The following is a 21797-nucleotide window of genomic DNA, read 5'->3' as shown; positions in this document are numbered from 1 at the left end:
TACAGGTTACAGATCAGCCCCCAAAATTTAAGCCATTGTTGGAAGTACCTCTGACTTTCATCTCCTAGAGCTAGAGAAAGCCTCTATATTCACATGATCAACAAAACCACAAATCTGGTAGCAAAGGCCATTCAGCAGGCACTCATGAATCACAAGTTATGAAGCAGGGACTCTGCTGGCATTCAGTCTTCCTTCTATTAAGCAAAACAAAATGAGTAGAGAAGGTACACAGAAAAAATGGCATTATGATCAGAGTAGTGAATGTTAATACAGATACCACAGAGACTTATAGGAGCCAATTGTTAAGGGTGAGACAAGATACCTCAAACCTGTACTAAAATCTCATTCCTGGTCAGACTCAAGCCAAAACAACTATCAAGTCATGTGATAATAGTCAACAGCTGATGGTGGCAAGAAATAAGACACCTGCTGTGAGGCTGTGGCAGAGTAGTCAAGAGAGGTTAGAAACCACTCAGAATGGTCCTCTCTGGTCTTCTAGGCAGAACTGTCACAAAGGCCAAGTTTTAAGGTAATTAAATCAAGTAAAACCCTCTCTTCTGGGTTCAAATAGCTGATAACCAGGTACTCATGCCTGCTTATAACAATACACATCTTTGTCTTGTCTTGAGGGAAGAATGCCTGTATTATTCGCATTCCTTTCACAAGTAATTCCTGATATTAAAAACACATTGGAGTTTATTAAAAAGATTCATAAGTATTATGTCATTTGATGATCACGATTAGAAGACCCCTGTCTTACAGACAAGAAAATTGATCCCCAGAGAGGATCATGAATGAAGTCTCATGTTTAAAGAAAGGAAATTTGAAGAACTATGACTCTAAGATGGGACCCCAACATTCAATAGCCATTGTTTACTGAAGACTTATTACAGCATTCCAATAATAGGTTTTAAAGCATTTATCTGAATGCTGTTTGCTACTTCACATTAACAGCTGCTGTTGCTACTTGGCAGTTCCTAAGCTCTAAATATTAGGAAAAGCCAGAGTAAAGAACAGCTTTGAAATGATGCTCTATTTGATCAGGTTCTGCAGTAATTGTTAAAATCATACACATTTTCTTTGGATCCCTCTAGACTAAGCTTCTGCAGTACTGCTGCACCTGCAGTTCCAATTTGCAATTTCCTCAGCTTCCTTTGAAGTTATTCTTGCCAATCACCTAGTGTTAATATTAATTAAATATGATTTGCAACTTGAAATGTGGTGTTATCAATAGAATTCAGCTGTAGGAGTATAAAGTAAAATTTTCAATCGAATTAAAATGTTTCCTTTCATTCATAGTATTTTACAACATTAATACTTTTGTCAAATTGATTTTCGCCTGCTGGAAGTCATTTTTCCAAAGCAATGAACATCTGAGGGTAAAAACTGCTCTTTATGTATTCTTTTTTTTTCTGTCATTGAAAATACTTTGTTTTAATCTTAAAGTGAATCCATTTCAGTTAATAGAAATGTGGTTCTTGTTTATATCTCAAGGGGAGTAAAATGGTTTCTTTTAAAGCCATACTAAGTTTAAAAATATGATCAGTGGGCCCTTCTCAATTATATAAAGAATGAGATTTTTCTTACTTTTTTGCTTGACCATCACCAAAAACAGATCAAATGCTTTTACATGTATCCATCATTTTATATACAGAATGAATTGACTTAATTAGTTTATTACATTAATATTGCAAACAATTTGCCAGTTCAGTCATGCCTATAGTACCTTCCCACACTGAGATCTTAAGATTCTCAACACATGTCAGACAACAGTCAGGAGTTACCAGCACTTGCAAATTAGGAAAAAAAGTCACATTTAGTAGAAGCTTTGACAGATTTGGGTCCATTCTACCCCTGTAATGCATGTGACGACAACTCAAAGGCCTATCATCTTCAATAAGCCATTCATAAAGACAATGACTGATTAAAGGAGGTATGTCGCCATACTGCGCAAATCCAAATGAAAAGATATGCTTTCACAAGTTCCTCTTATCTTTAAAGATAAAGCTTTAGCTTCCTTGCCCCTTATAATGCTAGTGGTCGCATTAACATTTATTATCACATCTTCTTTTAAAAATAGTATAATAAGGTAAGACAAAGGAGTGAAAGAGCCTGTCTAAAGACTCGAAGAAGTCATTTATTGAGTCACAAGCTACAAGTCCCATAGCTTGTGATAGAAAGGTATGAGAGAATATCATCAAACCCTTTATTACAATATCAATGAAACATTATACTGAATAATTAAAACAAGACAAATAGAGAACTGTGGTCCTAACAAGTGAGGGTGTACAATATGGGTGATGAATAAGTCTTAACCAGCAGCAACTAAGTTATTTCCTTCCCTGAAGTCAAAAGCAAACAGAAGGAAAGATGAAAATAAATTAGGCCAGAAGACACTGTCTTGATGCCCATAATTTTCCAGGTGTTATAAAAAGAGAAGCTTTTGCAGTGACAGAGCAGGGCAGCTGAGGAGCCAGTAAACACTCACATTAGCAGTGCCTAGGGCAATCTTTTGGGAAAACTCTGGAATACTTTGAAGCCTGCTACAGCTAAGCTCTACAGTTCCACCACCTACTACAGCACTGAACCCTGAATTATCCATTACATCCATACACAAAAGTAGTAAAGACTGGAAGAGCAGAATTCCAAACATTCCAAAAGGAGCATCTGAACCGGTTTTACTATATACATCTCCATCAACCAAATTCTGCGCAGCCTCTCTCTGGTCCTTGTTGCTAACCTGTTGTCCTTCCCTGTCCCTGGAAGCTATCCCCCTGATTGCTTCATGATTACACTGCTGTGAGTTGAATTGTTTCCTAAAAAGGTATTTTGAAATTCTAACCTCAAGACCAAAGACTGTGATCATTTGGAAAATAGAGTCATTATAAATGTAATTAGTTAAGATGTGTCATACTGGAGCAAGATGGGTCTTTAATCCAGCATGACCATATCCTTATAAAAAGAAAAGATGAAGAAACACAAGAAGTTAGACAATGTCATGTGATGGTAGAGACAGGTGTGTAGCAGTCTCTACAAGGCTAAGAATTCCAGGGATTCCTGGCAAACATCAGAAGGTCCTGTAGGCTTCAGAAGCAGCATAGCCCTGCTGATGATGCCTTAATTCCAGATTTCTAGCATTCAGAACTGTGAGGAAAAAATACGTACTCTTTAAGCCAACCAGATTGTGGCATTTTGCTGTGACGGCCCTGAGAAACTAAAATACCCTCTCCCAAGGACACTACCTGGTTCTCTGCAACCACATCACATACATTTAGTTATGCCCCCTGGCAACAGTTCTTGTTCTTTTATTTTTAAAAATTGCTCAAAGTCTTTGAATTTTTCCTAAGGAATTCATTCAACCACCTCACATAATGGAAACCTTCAAAGGTGATTGAGAGCCCTTCCAGGATCACAAATCCACCGATGGGTAAGAAAACTCTGTTCTATTCTTCACTTTCCATTGCTGCATGAGGTACACTGTCCCCATCCTTTATAAGGAAGCTTTCCAAGAGCCTCTCCAGCCCTCTTTTCTTCTCACACCACATGTCTACCACAGCAAATACCATTCCCTCCTCATCTATCAATTTTATGAGAACAAGCTTCAGATCCACCTCTCAGTTCCTGGTTAGCTCTAGACCAGTGCACCATGCTGTTCTTCTCTACAGAGATGGGTGCTAGTACCCAAAGTTCGGTGTGTTCATAAGCAAATTTGTGCTTCCCACTCCAAACCAACCTTTTTACTTTACTCCTTTCTGTGAATGACACTTGCCTTCTCCTAGTCTCTCAGATATAGAATTTTAAAGTCAACATTAATTTCTTTATTACTTCAAATTCTACATTTAATTAGTTACTTAATTCCATAGACAGAGAAATGTCCATGAAATGCCTCTCAAGTCTGTATCATTCATTTCTATGATCATAGCCCAACAGGAAGCCAAGGTTGATATTTCCATGGTTCTTTAACCGGTCTCCTACTTAAGTACAGTGTCAAGTACTGATCTTCATAGCTTCTTCACTCCTCAACAGTTTGTTGAATTGTCTAAAAAGTTACAGATAAAATAAATACCCTCTCGTTTGAAATAGTCAATTATGTGTTGATGACATGCCTTTCAGGTGTGCTTTTCATGCCTCACTACACAAACTACTTTCCAAAGTATGCTATTTGTTAATCTCAAATATGTATTTCTGACTTTTCCAGTAAAAAGCCTATAGCCAAGAGATGCCTTGGGATGACACTGTAGCATCAAGGATGTCAGGGGCCTATTTGTCTTTATTTTATCATGTATCTCCCCTTCCTTGTTTGGGGGGAACTTGCCCAGAGGCAGATGCTCCAAAAATGAATTATACGTCTCTTTCTCAATCAACATACTAAGACTTTTAAAAACACACCACTAACAACATGACAGAGATGCCATTAATGTTGTAGTAAAAGCAGCAAACATCACAGAACTAATGAATTTTCATTAGAGTCATCAGATAATTTCAGAATGGGTTAAGCTGCTACCATTTGCCATTTCCATTAATATCATTGTCATGTAAAAGGTTTAATTTTCAACCAGTTTTGTTCTACATAAAATCTTTGTCATTAAAATGAAGGATGATTTTGATATTTAATATATTCTATGGCATGCTCTAGTCTGATACTAATTTGGCCTTTTCAGTATTCTGCATGTTAATTCACAATGCATCCCTCCTCCATTCCTCAGATAAGTTATTACTGAAATAGAATGGACAGCCAATCAAGTCACAGAATACTAAAAGGATCAACACAGAAAAAAATGTGTGGCTCTAATCAGGAGCATGCACAAGGCACTAAAATTATTTTCTCCCATGCTAATGACTATGACAGAAACAGGAATAATAAATGGCACCCGCCGATTCCTTTTATATTACAGTGTTGTCAAAGTATAGTCCCATCCCTAGAAAAGTGAAAACTAAGTATTTCTTAGGGTAATCAAAAGAATACAAGCATATTCTATTAGAGAACAATGCATTTTATCAGATTTCACAACAATTGACGAATTATTTCGTGCATTGAACTTTTTACAGTCATCTGTTTAATGCACACAAAATGTATCCTGTACAATGAAGAATGTTCAGGATCACTGCAGAAAAGTTATTCCAATACATAGTCTATTAATTAGTTTTTTCCTTGTGTTGAGTGAGCACACTAGGAAAAAATGACACCAGCTGCTTAAATAACACATTAACCCTGCTTCCAGAAGCTATTGTTTTTGTCTGAGTGGGGATTTGCTCTAAGAATAAACTTGAGATTTTAATCCAAGAAAATAATACAATTTAAAATTCATTTGAATAGTTTGAATCATTTGTATAGCAATAATGATATAATTTAAAATTCCAAAGAGCAAAGATTATGGCCTCATGGATACTTACAGCAGGTGTGAGCAGTTGTTCAATTAAATCAATTAGCCCAATCTGTCCAACAAGATCAAGCCTTTCCTAGTTTCTGCAACAGCACAGCTGTAGAATAAATGTTTAATGCACAAACTATTGTGCATAATAAATTCCTATGTTTTATGGTGTATGGAAGAACATAACACAGACATTCACAAGTTTTTCAAGTGAAAATCTTATTTTAATAACTTTAAATCATTGCTATTCCTGAATTGAAGCCTCCAAGTAAAACAATAAATTGATTGACATAATTTCTTCCTTTAAGTTCAAAAGTAAGGAAAAACAACCAATAGACACTTTAATCTTTCCATACAACATTGACATTACTCTTATAGAAAAATGTATTACTTCTTAACAAGAATAATAGTACTTAGGAAACAATAATATGTCTCTCCTTTCATCCACAGAGATACATTATGGACTAATCAATGGTAAGACGTACTCTCAGTTGGTTTTGTTTTGTTTTATTTTGCTTTTTTTTTCCATGTAGTGAAATGGACTTACCACCTCCTGCGTAAACATACACATTGGTGAGATGTCTACAGAGATTTGAATAAGCACTTTGAAGAAAGGCCAGGACAGAGCTCATCAGCACTTTTTTCTAACCAAGCTTTTACATTTTGCCTTTCATTCCCTGTAAGCTTCAGAGTTTTAGGTAAGATAAACAAAGCAAAAAGTCAAATATAACAATAAGCATATTGCTTTAGCACAGTCTTGGGTGCTACTCTTGGGTTTAAGATGATTACTAATCTTAATCTCTCCACTGTTGGATGTTAAATTCCACTGCCTTTTTTTAATTTAATGATTTGCTAATGTAAACTTCCACCTAGAACAATCAAATAGAATGTCATTTATTCAAATTTACAGTGGCCCTTATGTGCCAGCAAACTCCCTCATCAAAACACAGAATTTCAAAATATGTTCAAGTCAGGAGTGCTATTTCCTAAATTAGCACCAAAGAGTCACCTTGGTAGACCTATGAACAATAAAATCATTTATAATGCACTCAGCTTCCCTCTAGAGTGGACAACCTAGGTCATGCATCAGTAGCAGTTCTAATTATTCTACACATACCAGACAATTCTTGGAATTGTTCACTTCCAAATACCGTCATCTGATAAACATATACTCACCAATCTCCCTCGAGATCTGGGTGAAGGCCTCCACACCACTCTCTCCATAGTTTCCCTCAGAAGCCAATGTCGACACATAATTCCATCCCAAGGCTGTCACAATGTCCACCATGGCTTGTGCTTGGTAGGAGTCAGGTGGGACCACTCGAGAGAAGAAGTCATACCTGGTGTTATCACTTAGCTCTGGGGCTGTGGATGCATAGCTAATTTGAGGTATCTGAAAAGCAAATTACAGGTCATTTCAACCTATGAGAGAATCTTGTAAAATGACAGAGTGTCACAAGAGACTAAGTGGCCACAGCTAACCAGAAGCTTAGACATATATGCCTAAAGCCAACACACAGTTTAAGAAGCACCAATTTAACTTGAAGCTGTTTTATAATTGTCCATGAGCTCATTTTCTCTCAACACACATACTTGTAAATAGTAAGAAAACATTTTGTTTTTCTTCATGTTATAGTGTTTTGGAAGGCAAAGGAAAACATTTGTGCTTTGTGTTGTTACTTTTTTTATTCATTATGTGATTGTTCTAGAATAGAAATGAGAGAGAAATAAAGTCAAAATACATACATACATCAGAAAAGGTCACCTCTGAGATTGTCTTTGGCTTTAGAACATAAAGACTATACAATGACTAATAAATTCAGTAGGACATTGGATACCATTTAAGTCTTAAGATTGCATTTCTGTAAATTACATAAATAGTTTTGCAAATCTACTCAGTTTTTGTTATAATTATTTAGTAAAACATAAAAGATTTTGGTACAATCATGAACACTCTAATAAAAACCTTTTCAACCCTATGACCCAAAACCATAAGGAAAAATAATCTAGACCATAAGTTCTTCAGGAAAAGAGACTATTTTGTGACATAAGCAGGTGAACTGTTGGGAGATTTCCAGAACTGAGAATACTTTATCATTTTTCAATAGCTTTGGAGGTTGAGCTTTTGTTGATTATGTAAAGCACCACTTCTTGGCTGTCATGCTAGGATATGGGTTAAAGTTCAGAGGTCAAATTGATCCCAACGTGTCCTCTGATGGTGTTCTTGAAGATTCAGGCTTGGCTCACACATGAAACCATCAAATTTATTCTCCATTAGATGTTGCAGATAACATCAGTGCTCAAGATGATGTCAGAAAGAAAAAAAGATGATGTCAAAGAGGTAGCAGTTCCATCTTCCTGAACAAAGCTGAACACCTTAGGACCCAAAGGTCACTACCACCACCTGACCAGGTGATTTCCAATCCAGGCAGAGTTTTGACTCTACTCTTATCATCTTTTAGAAGTACTCAACATGGATAACCATTTCAGGTCTATAGAGTTCTGTTCCATATAGCTGGCCACAAAAGTGACACTATACTCTCCAAGATACAAATAAAAGCGCCAATCAACTAGGTGCAGAACAATGTGCCGGGAGCTCTCCAGGGTGCTGCTGGAGTCACTCAGCCTTTGTGTAACCTTTGTCAGCCTGCTTATATTGGATATAACAGCAACTACTCAGTCCAGCCTACTCATCCCCAATCTCTTCCAGGTTTTGTTTCCCCCAGGGGACTGTTAACTTACTTATCAACATTGTGTGACCTCCAAAAATGTCTGACCTTCCTCTCCTTGCCCTTTTCTTTCTCTTCTAGATATGCTGGACTTCTCTTGACAGGCACTGGATTTGATTAAGCTTTGTGTCTTTGTAGTATATGACTACTCAGCAAGACACCCCTCCAAATCTCAAGCCATACATCAAATCTTGGTACTTTTCCCCCTTTTGTTTAGTTCTAAAGATCCTGGAAATGAGAACATGGATGATTCGGTGAGATCTTCCCCCTACAAGGTAAAATTTTCCCAAATATCAAAACCATATTCATATCTGTGTCTTATTGAAAGAGATTCATCAGTCTGACCTTCATGTTAGCAGTAATTCTGTATATTTTGTGTGTGGGGGTTGTGTGTGTGTGTGCACGCATGTGTGCACATTAGGGAAGGAGGAGAACATTCTAAGGAACTTCAATAGCACTGTACCATTTTCTTGTCTTATTTGGTCATATAATCCTCCCACTTCCTCAGCAACTCAGAGTCCAGCAATAAAATGACTTGCACAGCCCCCATTCTGTCTATAATAATGAGCAACCCCCTTTATAAAAGTGAGCACAAAGTGTGAAAATTGAGTGTTTGAAACCAAAACTAATTATCTCAAATTACTACCTTCAGTCAGTCACTTTCAGGTCTGTTTAATTAGCAGTCAGCATCATGTTTAGGATTAATTAAACAGGTGTAAAGGGTATATAAAATAAAAGTGCAGATAGAAGATGGTTGTTTGATTAATTCAGTAATGGACTTTCTCCCCAAAATCTTGATGAGTTTTCTCTTTGGAGAGTAATGTGCAAAAAGTAATGTGACAGTATGCATCTATATTTTCATTTGTTCCTTTTTATATGGCAATCTACAATAATACACATCATAGTATAGTAATAGTATTTCAAGACAATTTTTCAAGTTGTTATGAAGTCACATTTGATTTTTATTTTATTGCACTGGACTACTAGGCATTGTCTCGTTAAGCATTTTAATTTCTGTGCTAACATCCCCAATATTCCCACTATCCTCAAATTAAACCCCTACTGGCAACTGAAGTGAGAATTTATTAAAGACCTATAATGTTTATTTTTCTTTTCCCTACATCAAATCCACTCTAACTTCTCTCCTAATACCAGAGGTTTCATCAATCACAAACAACAACAAGAACAATTAAAAGGTGGTGATAGGGTGAGAAATGAGAAGAAAAGGAAGGAAAATATATTCAGTAAGAAAGGAATTTAAGAAAGCAGCCTTCATAAGTTCTCCTGTCCTTCAAAAGAAGTAACATCCTTTAGAAACTTTTATTAGCCCCAACTTGCCCTTTCCAAGGTTAAGATCCAAACTCTTCAGTTGGTCTCAGGATGACCATTAGACACCAACCCGGTGTCTTCTCTTCTACTCAGACAGCACCTTCACCCTTGCCCACAATGGATCCTGTGCAGGGAGACTGCTTTCCTGCACCTGGTGATCTTCTACACACAATCAATGTCACCTCCTTCCTGGGAAACCACCCCCAGCTGTATCACAGAACTGTCTTTTGCTGTTCCTCATTCCCACCATTCCCCTCCATGTGGTATTAAATTTTTGACTGAGTGCTGGCTTATGATCCTCAAGGAATCAAGGTCTCTCGTTAATTTGTTTGGTATCACCACACCTGACAGATAAAGTGTTATAAATAATAAATGTTTAATGGGAATTCATTAGTTGTATGGTGGCAGAAAAATTTAATATTGCTTCCTGACTTGCGTCTCAGTAAACTGTGTTGCAGGCTCTTCTCCATTTGCTCTCTCAATCTTTCTCCTCCCTTTAGCGTGTCCTAAGAGGCCGCTGCCTACCACTGTACTATGTTGACATGTTGCCTCTGGATCCAGTTGAGTTTAGCCAATGGCAAGCACCAGCAGGCCATGGAAGGACAAGAGGAAACAGAGTTCAATTATTTATTCCCCAGCTTCTTCCTCCACTGACATGTTTCTCGACCTGAGCCCTCACCCACAGCCAAATATTGTGCCAGGCTATAGTAACCACTCTATACCCTTGCTCCTGCAGGTCACTCCCTGTTGCTGGTTCCTGAAGACTTCATCATGCCATGGCAGTTCCTTTAACTCTGTCCAGGACTTATAAATAGTCCTTTTCTTAACCCCTCTTCCATTACCTCTAAAGTGTTCCGGAGTTCTAATAAATCCCTAGGACAATCGCTGCTGTGCTCCCCACTCTCAGCCCTGTCCTAACCTCTTTGTTCTCCTTCTACTTCCCTCTTGCAGCATTCTCTACCATGTCCTTATATGACTTTTGACTTTTCTTTCTCTTTCAGTTCCTAAAGGCATCAAATTGTGCATTTGCAAGCACCTGTCATTTTGCTTTTCTTCGTTTCTCTTTTTCTTTGTGCTGAGGTTTTACAAGAATATGATGTGTGCTGAAAATAAGGCCATATTTTCATTCCCCAAATAAATTACATTTGAAGCAATTAATTATACAACTCAGGACATTCACCACCATATCCATCCTAAAAATTGCTTTAACTTCTGCTTCTCTCATGAATTTCCCCCTCTATGTTCTGACTTCAGCCTGTGGGAGATGTCTACTCCCAACTTCAACTTTCTTGGGGAGTTCCAGAACAAAGATTTCCTAACTCTCCACTCTTTGATTACCACCTCCAAAACAGAAAGGAGGAAACCGAATCAATAATCAAGGTTCTACATTTATTAGGCAAGAGTGCATAGCAAGCTCTCCCTGTATCCTCTGACCTGTCCACACACATTCCAGGCTTCTTTTCTCTGTGTGGTCAGATCTGCAGGACCTCTCCACTTCTTGAGGAGGAAGCCCACACTCCTCCTTTTCATATCCCTTTAGCAATTAACTGTACAATAGAGGCCTGAAATCCACACAGCTCAATGAGTAATTGGCCTTCAAGTGTTCTGGGCATGCAGAAGTGGGTTTCAAGGTTGAGATGTGGTCAAGGAGGAGGAGGTCCTCAGGTCCAAGCTGAATTCTGCCCAATTCAGTTAACAGACAGCCGTGTGTCTGGGGAACTATTTGGTGCTTTACTTGCCTTGCTGTCAATAAAGTTAATTTGATCTACATTTAACTAGCTATTCTGTGAATCTTGGACTTACAAACTCTAAGAAGAGATTCCAAAAATTTGACTTAGACCTCAGGGAAGCTGAAGTTTCATTTCAAAAGAAATTCACTTACATGTGCATGTGTGTATGTGTGTATGTGTGTGTTCAAAATCAATGAAAGCAGAGATTACTGTCATTCAGTTTTTGTTCTGTTTCTCCTAGATGGAACCTCTGACATTTCCTAGGCGCTGGACCACTTTGATCTGGGCCATATTTTCTAGCCTTCCTTGCAGTAGTGAGCATAACTTCTGAAAGTGTCCATAAAGAGAGAAGTGTGGCCTTTTTTATACTCCTCCCTCTTTCTGACTGACTAGAACTCAAGCATGCCTGGAGTTCCACTACCATCTCAGACAATGACCTAGCAAAGGTGAAACCAAAGACAATGCCCTGGGGTCCAGGCCACCGTGGTACCAAGATGCCTACAACTACCTAATTTCTTCCTACTCCCATTCTTATCATTCTCAAACCCACAGTAGCCCAGGAATCACAGGGACTCTTTTTAAAATAAAGAAAAAATATTACAACTTATAAAAAGCTTTCTCAGAGTTCTTTGATCATCTCTTTATTTTTCTCCTTATGAAGCCCAAACCTCTCGTCATGGATACTTTGATCAGGCATCTGACCATGTTTCCTTTCCATTCGCCTAATCCAATCATGCAGGCTGCTTTTCTTGCTCCCTGAACTGGCCACGCCCTTTTCCTCTTCCAAGGCTCATGTATATCATTCCAGGTTTTTCCCAGTCCTTCCCAGCCTTCCTCATCCTTCAGCCCCACCTCAAATGTCTCCTCAAACCAAACCTCATGATGTCTTCTCACCTGTTAGTGCCTCATCACCCTATTTATTTCCTTCCTTCCTGTTATCACAATTTTAATTATTTTGTGTATTCCTTTCTCCTTTCTAAAATGCAAACCCTATTGTGGTCTTCTCTGTATTATTTAAAAATATAATATGAGCTTGATAAATATCCATTAAAAATTAATTTATATATCCATCAATCAAGAATCTCATCATTTTTCTCCATGTACCCCAACTTTGAAAGATCTTACTATACAACTGTTTAAGCAGAATGTCACCCATAATAATAATTCATATTTATTAACTGAAGATCTATTCAGCTGTTAAGGCTTCTGATCATTGTGAGATATCTTTGTTCTACTAAGCTGAGATGATAGAATTCCAATTTAAGTGAATTAAGTGCATTTCACTTGCAAATTGAGCAGCCTCACCTAGGGATGCACACAGTAGTCTCTGAGCCCTTGGGAATGCTATAAATATCTGTGAAAACTTCAGAACTATCTTGGCAAACATGTTGAAATCTCATGAACTTTGATTTGCCATTAAAAAATAAAACTTACATTTCTATTATCAAAGGCCAAAGTCATGGATTATTTCATCATTTTCCCCTTCTTGTTAATCTTTATCTGTTAAATGTGTATTCTAGACAGGGCTAAGAATGCTTACAGCCCCCTCACCTGACTGTGTCTCTCCAATTGCTTTCGCTGAGTCTAACTGTACACAGCGGAGGCTTAAGGCTGGGGGGTTACAGAGACTCAAAGAGGCTACGCTCTGGCCTAAAGTTACAATTCTATTTCAGCTATCTTTTTAAGGTTTCCCAGTGTTTGCATTTTAAATTATTGTAAGTAAACTTAAAATGTTCTTTGTCTGCTCAGGATGGTATAAGCTCTGTTCTTCATCGTTCCTCATTTACTAAAGTTCCTAAGGAAGCCAAGACATCCCATAAATTAGCACCTCAGAGGAGGCCCTCAGAACTGTAGTAAGTTTAAGTAACTTGCATACAACTGCATTCAGGTTTCCAGACAGAATTCCTCACACACATACATTTTTACCATCAAGAATGATTTTGTTCTTTTTAGCTCTATAAACAACCTTATTAATTCATTGATTATGGAACTTCATAGGGCAGATTGGGAGAGTGGGTTGCTCCTGCTGTTCAACACTATCACAGGTTTTCTCCAGTGAAAAATCAGCTTGAAGCTACACTCCTCCTTCAGAAGCCAAAGCTTGCCTGAGCACTTCTCCAGCAATGGTGGCCTTAGCAACAGTGGCTGTCATGAGCCTTGGGGTGGATTTTTTGTCTCGAGAAAATTCAGGACCAGAAAAGCATAACTATAGCACTAACTCTTATCTTTTCAGACTTAAGTGCTTTGTAGTATTAAAACTACTAGTTGATTGTGGCAAAGCAGGTATATAACAAAAATTACATAAATATGACCAATTGGACCTAGAAGCCAGTATTCAGCACTGGTCTTCCTCTCCCATCACTACCTTGAGCTTTCATGCTCCTATCAGCTTCAAACAAAATAAGGAGAAATGAAATACAGAGTCAAAGAATGATAGAATAAAGAAGTAGTGACTGCCTCAAGTTTGTCCATAAAAACGTGAAGAAGTTATGAGTCTCCTTCCAAATCAAGATCTGCTCAAAAACACCCTGCCCACGTAGTGGACAGAATTAGGCCTTCTGTTTGTACAAAAGAGCACCAAATGTGACGTATGCATTTCTGCTTTTCTCCTTAACTGAGTTCCCATACTTGACCGAAAGGAAGATCCAAGCCTTTGGGTTTTCTTGCACGATAGAGCTTAACAAAAGAAGAGGAGAGGAAGTCTATAGAAATGGGGAATTGTGGAAGTCAGGAACAGCAAGAGAGATTTCATTGTTCATTATTTCACAATTTTATCCTTTTCCTACATCAGCTCACTCAGAATAAGCAAAGGTTTAAATACATGCCCACACCAAAATGTCCCGAGTTAGTTAATACAGCTGAGTATGTTAGGTTTAAGAGCATGAGTTTGATTCCATTGTGGGCCAAGATGAAGAGCACATCCTTCACCAGAATCTCCCTCTTCACAAATTCACAGGACTAACAAAGTCAACTAGAGACAGGAGCGACAAGATCAATCCATTCCCACTGCTGCATTAAAAAGTTCAAAGATGGTTTGCTACTGATGATGAACCTGAAATTTCAGCAACAAATATAGAGAAGAGCAAGTCACAGAAGGCATGCTTTCTTTCAAACATAAAAAGAATGTTTTTGAATCTATGTGTGTCTCAAAGTGTAAACATACATTACACTTACAATGTCATTTGTTGTTTTTTAACAATCCTTTTGGATGGCCTATTGAAATGTAAGAAAGAACATTTTCTCACTTTGTTTTCAAGGGTATTACATGAGTTGGAGCAAAGAAAAATGACACACTGGAGTTACAATAACTCAAGGAGCCTACATAAAGGGATTCCTGTCAAGACACAGCAATGTATAGGGAAGGGCAGATGAAAGCCATAATCCAGTAGGAGTCCGATCTTGGCAGTGACCACATGGGAGCTCTAAGGATCAAAGAGAGCAGTTCCATAAGAGTCATAAACACAGACTGCAGAAGCCGCCTTCAGAGAAACAACTTCCCTGAAGGGCACAGCTAGCCCCTAGTAGACCCACGAGAAAATTATATTCTGACCTCCCCCTAGACAGACCTCCTACCATGTCCCTGACAGAACCCACTGGGAGTTAGAAGGCAAAAGAACCTGTTGATTACCTTGTCTGCACAGAGAAATCTCCCAACCAGAAAGCAGAAGGCAAAAGAAAAAGAAAAGAGGGTATGGAGAGATAAGCAGAAACCAGTAGGTCAGAAACCAGTAGCTGGTATGGATCACTGGATACTTTATATAAATTTATGAATGACTATGAAGATTTTTTGGCTTGCTATATTACAATACTTCTTTATGACTTGATGCTTCCAAACATTTTTGGCAGATAATCTACGCTAAGATTTTGGTTTGGTTTTGGTTTTGAAAAATCTCAACTGTAAAAGTAGGCCAATTAACTTAGAATTGCTCTTGGAAAATAGAATAATGAATGCCCTGTTTTATTTTTTTAAAGTGTAATGATTTTAGTCAAACTGGTAGTGGCATTTGACTTCTAACCTGTTTATTTAAAATGAAAGACAAGCAATCCATGAATATAAAAGGATTTATATAAAAACAACCATAATGATCCGCTATATGATTAATAAACTTTTTTACTCCACTAATTACAGTTTAAGATGAGAAAGCACAACAGCTCCTGAGGGAGCTTCTGTAATCTATCAAATGACTAGTAATATGGAGATAGTTAAGCCTAACTGCTCTAAATATATATTCATCCAAAAGTTTTCATAGCAAGTTGGATTAAACCTTCACTTTTTAAGAAAAGGACTTTACTCTCCCAACTAATTTGGCAATTTAAAGCTTCTCCTTGGCCTTCAATTTTTCCTTTAAAAAGAATAAAGACTGCATTTTTTCTACTTTCTCTACATTTCACTTCATGATTTTTAGAAAATTAGAAGCAGTGAATACAATACTACACACAAATTTAAAAGGTTAATTAAATACATACTCTTTTCCTGATCAGTGGTTAAATTAAACTTAATGTCTTTGGAAGGGCTACTTCAAATGTTTTAAAAGTTTATTCAGCAGATTCTTCACACTAGGTGCCAGCCACTGGAATAGGCTCTAGAATTGGGGCAGTAAATAATATGTGGTCCTCCCAGACCCAGGGGGGATGTGATCAAATGGAAAAGACAGATACTAAATAGAAAGTCAGCCAAAGAAACAGGTAATAGCCATTGTAATGAATGTTGTAAAGGAAGTACACACTGCTAAGAGTTCCAAGGTTACCCACTGGATCTTGGGGAACAAGATGGCAAGTTTCCCTGATGATGTGACATTATGATTATTTCATCTTGTAAAAATAAAAAGAAACAACCCTCAACACCAGTCACAGATTGCTTCTTACTCTGGCCTTCTCACAGACATGTAAACCACCCTACTTGCAGAAGTGAAGAGGTGACAAGATACTGATAGGTAATTTTACAAAATTTGTCCTTAGCCTGAATAATATTAAACCAAGACTACCATTTCCCATGATTCCACAAGTTGATTTTTTCATTTTATTCTCTTTTATTTTTGATTGACACATAATAATTTTACATAGTTCTGAGATATAGCCTAGAGTCTGAGTAGACATATACGTAATAATCAAATAGCATAATTAACGTATCTGTCAACTTGGACACCATTCATTTGTGGTGCAGCATTCAAAATCCTCTCTTCTTTCATGTAAAGGTACAAGATTCAAATGATAAATGTAACTCTACTGTATAGTTAAAAAGTACCAATAAACTCAATTAGGAAAAAAAAACCTCTCTTCTAAGCATTTTGAAGTCTGTAGTACATTATTAACTCCAATCACCCTACACGTGCAGTGTCAAGTAATGTACGCCTAATTTGATTTTCATTTCAGAACTATAGAGAAAATAACTCTGAAATTATGAGTAGGAACCTACATAAGCCTGCAGAAATGTCTCACTTCTGAGGCATGAATAAGGAACGAATGACCGAAGGGACACGTGGATGGAGAGTGAATACACGAATGCAGCAGAAACTAACTTTGGAACAGGAGCCCAGGAAGAAAACTTCATACTCATAGTACTGACAAGCTCTAATATTTGCTTCCTCAAAGAGGTAAAACAGAAGTAAAGGGAAATGCTCTTCATTTTACTCAGGCAAGAAAGGCTTTTGGATGGGATTTCACAATGTATGCGAAGCAGGTTAGAACTAACCTTGGAAGACAATCTACTCTTTTTCTTTCTTTCCTTCTTTTTTTTAACAACATAATATACATTTTCTCATTAGAAGGATGTAGAAATAAATGTATAAATGAATCTGTCCTCAACAGCTCTGCTTGGTGATCTACCTTCCCAGTGACACAAGGAAAATGTCATTCTCTGATTTCATTATGTCTAACTGTTACTGCCAGCGTTCCAGTGTGTTCTGGAAAAAGAGACACTTCTTTGATACATTCTTAAGAGAAAAAGTTTTTAAGCACCTTGAGATTTGAAAATCTACTTTTGATATGAGCTGCTTATGGCAGTGAAAATTTTCTGTAAAGTGGTTTTCTTACATGAACACCAAAAATGATCAATTACAATTTGCTATAATAAAAAAACCAAAATATGTCGTGACATTTTCTTAGCATCATTTGCTAAATCACTTAAAAATTTAACTCTCCCACCCACTCATTCCCATCACTGCTGACTTCAAACTATCACCTAGAATTCAATTTTCCCCTTCTCCTGATTTCCTTGCTGTTCTATCACCACTGCGGTTCAGTTTTTTCCCCTAAGCATGTCAGCACTGGAACACTTAAATATAACAAGTTAGTAATTATAACCAATAAATTGGAGTCAATAAACCTTAAACTGGCAAAGATGCCGTTTAGATTGGCATTTTGCCACTCACTAATACATAATTTGAATCCTGCAAATAAGGAAGGATGATGATAAGGACATTTGTCAGTGCAAATACATTTCCTGACAATTTCTTAGATTTTTAGTGATTATCCACATGCACTTATATTCTGATCCTTGAGTCACTATTTATTTTCTAGCTTGCTGTCAGGTGCTGATTCTGAACACCTAACACCACTGGAAATTGTGCTTGCCTTTACAGCTGCTGATCCCAGTAGCTAGAAGGTTCATATGATGTTAAAGGTTTTAATTACCATCCCACTTCCCTTAGGGGAAAACCTCGATCCATATCCAAAGAACCAATAGCTGATTTCATAGTTGGTCATTCCTGAGTGATAGGAAAAGCAGATAAAGAATATGAATGATTCATATTCCGTTATTTGACTACATACTGAACACTCCTTCAAGGGTATGTACCTCTGACAGACACCAATATTATCTAAAGGGCAGTACTTCAAGTGTCCACAAAGTGAACTGATTCACTCCTATGCTCATGTACAATCTCTTTTTGAGAAGGCTAACTTATTGTTCTTTATAGCCTCCTTCATGTAGCATAGTCCATCTGTATAAATGACTCAGTGTGTTTGCACATGCATACATATTGACTTTTCCAACATTTATTTAAAGTGTTTTACTGGCCAAGAGCTATGCTAAGTGCTCTACCCCCATTTCATGGATGAGAAAATCGAGATCTGGAGAAGGAACTTTTCCAAGACTGAATAATTTGTAAGGGGCAGTCTGACTCTAGATTCATCTCTGTAATAGCCTACATTCCACTTCTTGCTACCTTTTCAAGTCTGCTGATCATTATTTAGTGATTTGGGTTATACTAGTGCTCAAGTTCCTGAGGAATCAATCACAGATCCTTCTTTCCACTTCTTTTGGCCACATAGACAACTCTCCCTGGCCCCAGGTCATGGTTTAGTTAGAGTGTGCATATTGCTGCCAATAACCACATATAATCTACTGTCAGGCAGACACGATCTGTCTTCTTTGTCTTTTTTCAGTTGAAATATGTATAGTTCCTCAGGGTGAAAGGGCCTGGTCCAACTGAACATCGGTAAAATGTCCAGTGATAAGGTTGGACAGCATCACGCAGGTCAACAGGGAAAGCCAGGTGCAAAGAGGGGTACCCAAGGTCGAAAGATCAGAAAGATCATGTCCAAACAGAACAGGAGACAGGAAACTGAGAGAGAAATCAGGAAAGGGCTGGAGAAGACTGGAGGATACTCCAGGCAGAGGAAAGCATGTCATGGAAACAAACATATAGTAAAATATGATTGCTTGGGGAAAACATATGATTCAATGGTCTTGGCATGAGATCATGAACCCATTCAGTGGTCATGAACCCATTTCAGTGTGTTTTCCTTTTTGTGTTTGTTTTTGGGGTTTTTGTTTTGTTTTGTTTTGTTTGTTTGTTTTGCTTTTCATTTCAACAAGCACTTGACAAGCACTTACTATATACTAACATTCTCTTACTTGGCTTCTATGAGAACTCACTCTCCATTTTTCTCTTAAATCTTTGTCTCCTTCATCGGCTGCTCTTTCTTCATCTCTTTGATGTTAGTATTTTTTAACATTTCTTTTCTTTTTACTTAATACACACTCTACACACAATCTGAACCTCATTGCAGAATTTCAGACCCATGCCTTTCTCATTTGACATCTTCTCTTGAGCATCCAATAGGTATTCCAAAAACAATACATCTAAAACTTGTCATACCTGCCCCAGTATAAACATAGTCAAGTGTTGCACCAGAGGCCTTAAGTTTCAGCCAGCCAATGGGTCCCAATCAAACTTATGTGTCGCATACAGTACTTTATTGTACCTGGCAGCTCCCAACTATGCAGCTGTGCTGAGTACCTTCCTCTTGTATCATGCAAAGAATGACCTTCATCTAGCCATCAAAAAGCAATACTTTCCAAAAATTACATTTAAGTCTATATTTCTTCAAGAGGAAAAGTACATGTTTTGGTATGAAAGATATAGTCACATTGCAAAAGTCAATTTACCTGCAGGGACTACAGAAACTAAAGCACTGACTAACTTTTCTTTATAACCTTTGTTCTCAGTGTATCTCAGTCACTTTCCTCGTTGCTGTGACAAAATACCCGACACCCACAGATTAAAGGAGGAGAAGTTAATTTGGCTCATAGTTGGTGGAAGCTTCAGTCCTTGCATGGTGGGCTATCTCCATGGCTCACATCGTGTTGGCCAGGAAGCAGGGTGTCAAGGGAGGAGCCCAGAAAGGAGAGATAACCTCTGGGCCTGCCCACAGTGCAGCGCCTCTTCCCACCAGGCCCCATCTCCTAACTACAAGTCAGTTATAATGCCCTATAACTGAATCACCTTCCAAAGTCTGCTCTATGATCACACGAAGCTTTAGGGGGACATCTAGATATAAACAGTGTCATAAGCAAACTCACAGAATCAGCATCACCGGGAAGCTGGTTATAAATGCAGACTCACAGGCCCCATCCCAGATCTGCTGAATGAGAACTACATATTAACAACCTCTCCAGGTGATCTGTGTACACAGTAAAGTTAGAGAAGTATTGCTGTAGTACTTTAAAAAAATTGAATGTATACTCAACAGCCCCATACTTCCTTTTGAAAATTTTCCGTATCATGCTCAAAGGGATTTAAATGCATTCATTGCAAAGATATTTTTGGTAGATCTAGATGGTGTATTAGGAGAAGATATAAAAGCTCCCTTAATTTTACTTTATGAAGGAGTTGATGCCGTGAACATCATGTTCACTTCCCCTAAGGTGAACAACATCTCCTGGTAACTAGAAATTTCTTTATAGAAATATTCTGCTCCCAAAATTATATTTTTAAGAGCATTATGTTTCAATTCTTGTACCAAATGCTGGCATGGATTTTTTTAAGTGTCACAACAAATCTATAGACTAGTGAATATATCATGTGAAGTGTTGAGTCAGTAAGAGGTTTTTAAATATATTCCTTATTTGAAAATAACAGATGAGTTTTTAAAAGATAAAAATTTGACAGAGTCTCCATGATTGAATGCCAAAAACAAGATCCACTATACCTTGTCTCAAATTTTCCATAGCATTCATATGCAGCATGAAAATTTAGTGATACTCATTTCTGTCTGGTTCTTGCTGCGTTTGGAGACCCATGAAAGATGTTTTTCCACTTTGTACTCATCCACACAAGCAATCAAGCTTGTATGTTTTGGAGAATTCACTAGTTTTAAAAAGGTTGGCCTACAGAGTCTGTAGAGCTCAATTATTGGAAAAGACATGTCTCTCAAGGGTTGAAAAGGAGGAGGAACTGGAAATTGATATACAGGGAGAAAAGAGTGGCACTTCACCAGAGTAGAAAAGGATGGATGTCTTCAGTTTGCTCGCTTACAGTGCCTGGAAACTCAAACTCCATCAAAGAAGCCCATTTTCTTTGCTTTCCAGTGAAGGAATGGAATATCTTTTCTTTTTTATTTTATGAAAGAATAAAAATTTCATAACAAAATCATAACAAAATGCCAATAGTTAATACACTCTCTATCAATAACTTCGAAGTAGTTAATCAGAGCACAAGACATAAACCCAAAAGAAACAAACAGGGCTACAGTGAGAGTGAGCATCCCTGTAGTACACATCACTAGAATTGGATACTGAAGACAAGGCCCTCAAAATTCGGTTCTGATTAAATTTTTGACACCCTAGTGAATGTAGCTCAGTGGCTATTATTCTGTAAGGGAAAGATGATGTCTTCCACCTGAATTTGGAAGAGAAAATTCATTTCTTATGCCTATTCCTTCCCAGAGGGGAAGCTTATGAGCTGAGGCCGTGGTATTCTCCAGGGTAATCTAGGAAAGTACTTCATCTCTAGTCGATAACGCATATATGTTGTTGATTAAGTGCCTACAAATGACACCAGAACAACTCAGGATTCTTAGTATCCATAATCTTCCTAGAAAAACTGCTTTTCTAACGCTTCCCACATTTTTGGTGCTTAGATGAAATAGACTTTTCTGTTTTTATGAGTAGCTGATTCCCTTTTCATAGGCCATAACTTATATATATGAAGACATTTATTGTCTTTCCAATCCCTTCTAATTTTCTAAATAATCCAAATATGTAAATATCTTCAAAATGGTTTGCCAGAGACTCTATGTAAGTATCACTGGGTTCTCTCTTTAACAAAATAAAAGCAAAAACAAACAAACAAACAAAAAACCCTTTCTGACACTTTTGTTTGAGAAAAATACTATTTCAACCTCAAACATGA

At 37.6% G+C, this 21797-nt stretch overlaps 1 protein-coding gene across 3 annotated transcripts in view; it reads right to left on the bottom strand.

Annotated features, from left to right (window-relative positions):
* The window catches only part of Grm8 (glutamate metabotropic receptor 8), a 796352-nt gene that overhangs the window by 622817 nt on the left and 151738 nt on the right, over positions 1–21797 (bottom strand). For all 3 annotated transcript variants that reach the window (XM_010633426.3, XM_033757950.1, XM_033757948.1), the window contains exon 3: positions 6549–6765. In XM_010633426.3, coding sequence (XP_010631728.1) covers positions 6549–6765 — 217 coding nt within the window. The remainder of the gene's footprint in view (positions 1–6548; positions 6766–21797) is intronic.

Source organism: Fukomys damarensis, unplaced genomic scaffold (assembly GCF_012274545.1).
Source record: "Fukomys damarensis isolate Sample0158 unplaced genomic scaffold, DMR_v1.0_HiC HiC_scaffold_4, whole genome shotgun sequence".
Lineage (NCBI taxonomy): Eukaryota > Metazoa > Chordata > Mammalia > Rodentia > Bathyergidae > Fukomys > Fukomys damarensis.
Note: the sequence above shows the minus strand (reverse complement) of the source record. Positions and strands in the feature narration are given on the sequence as shown.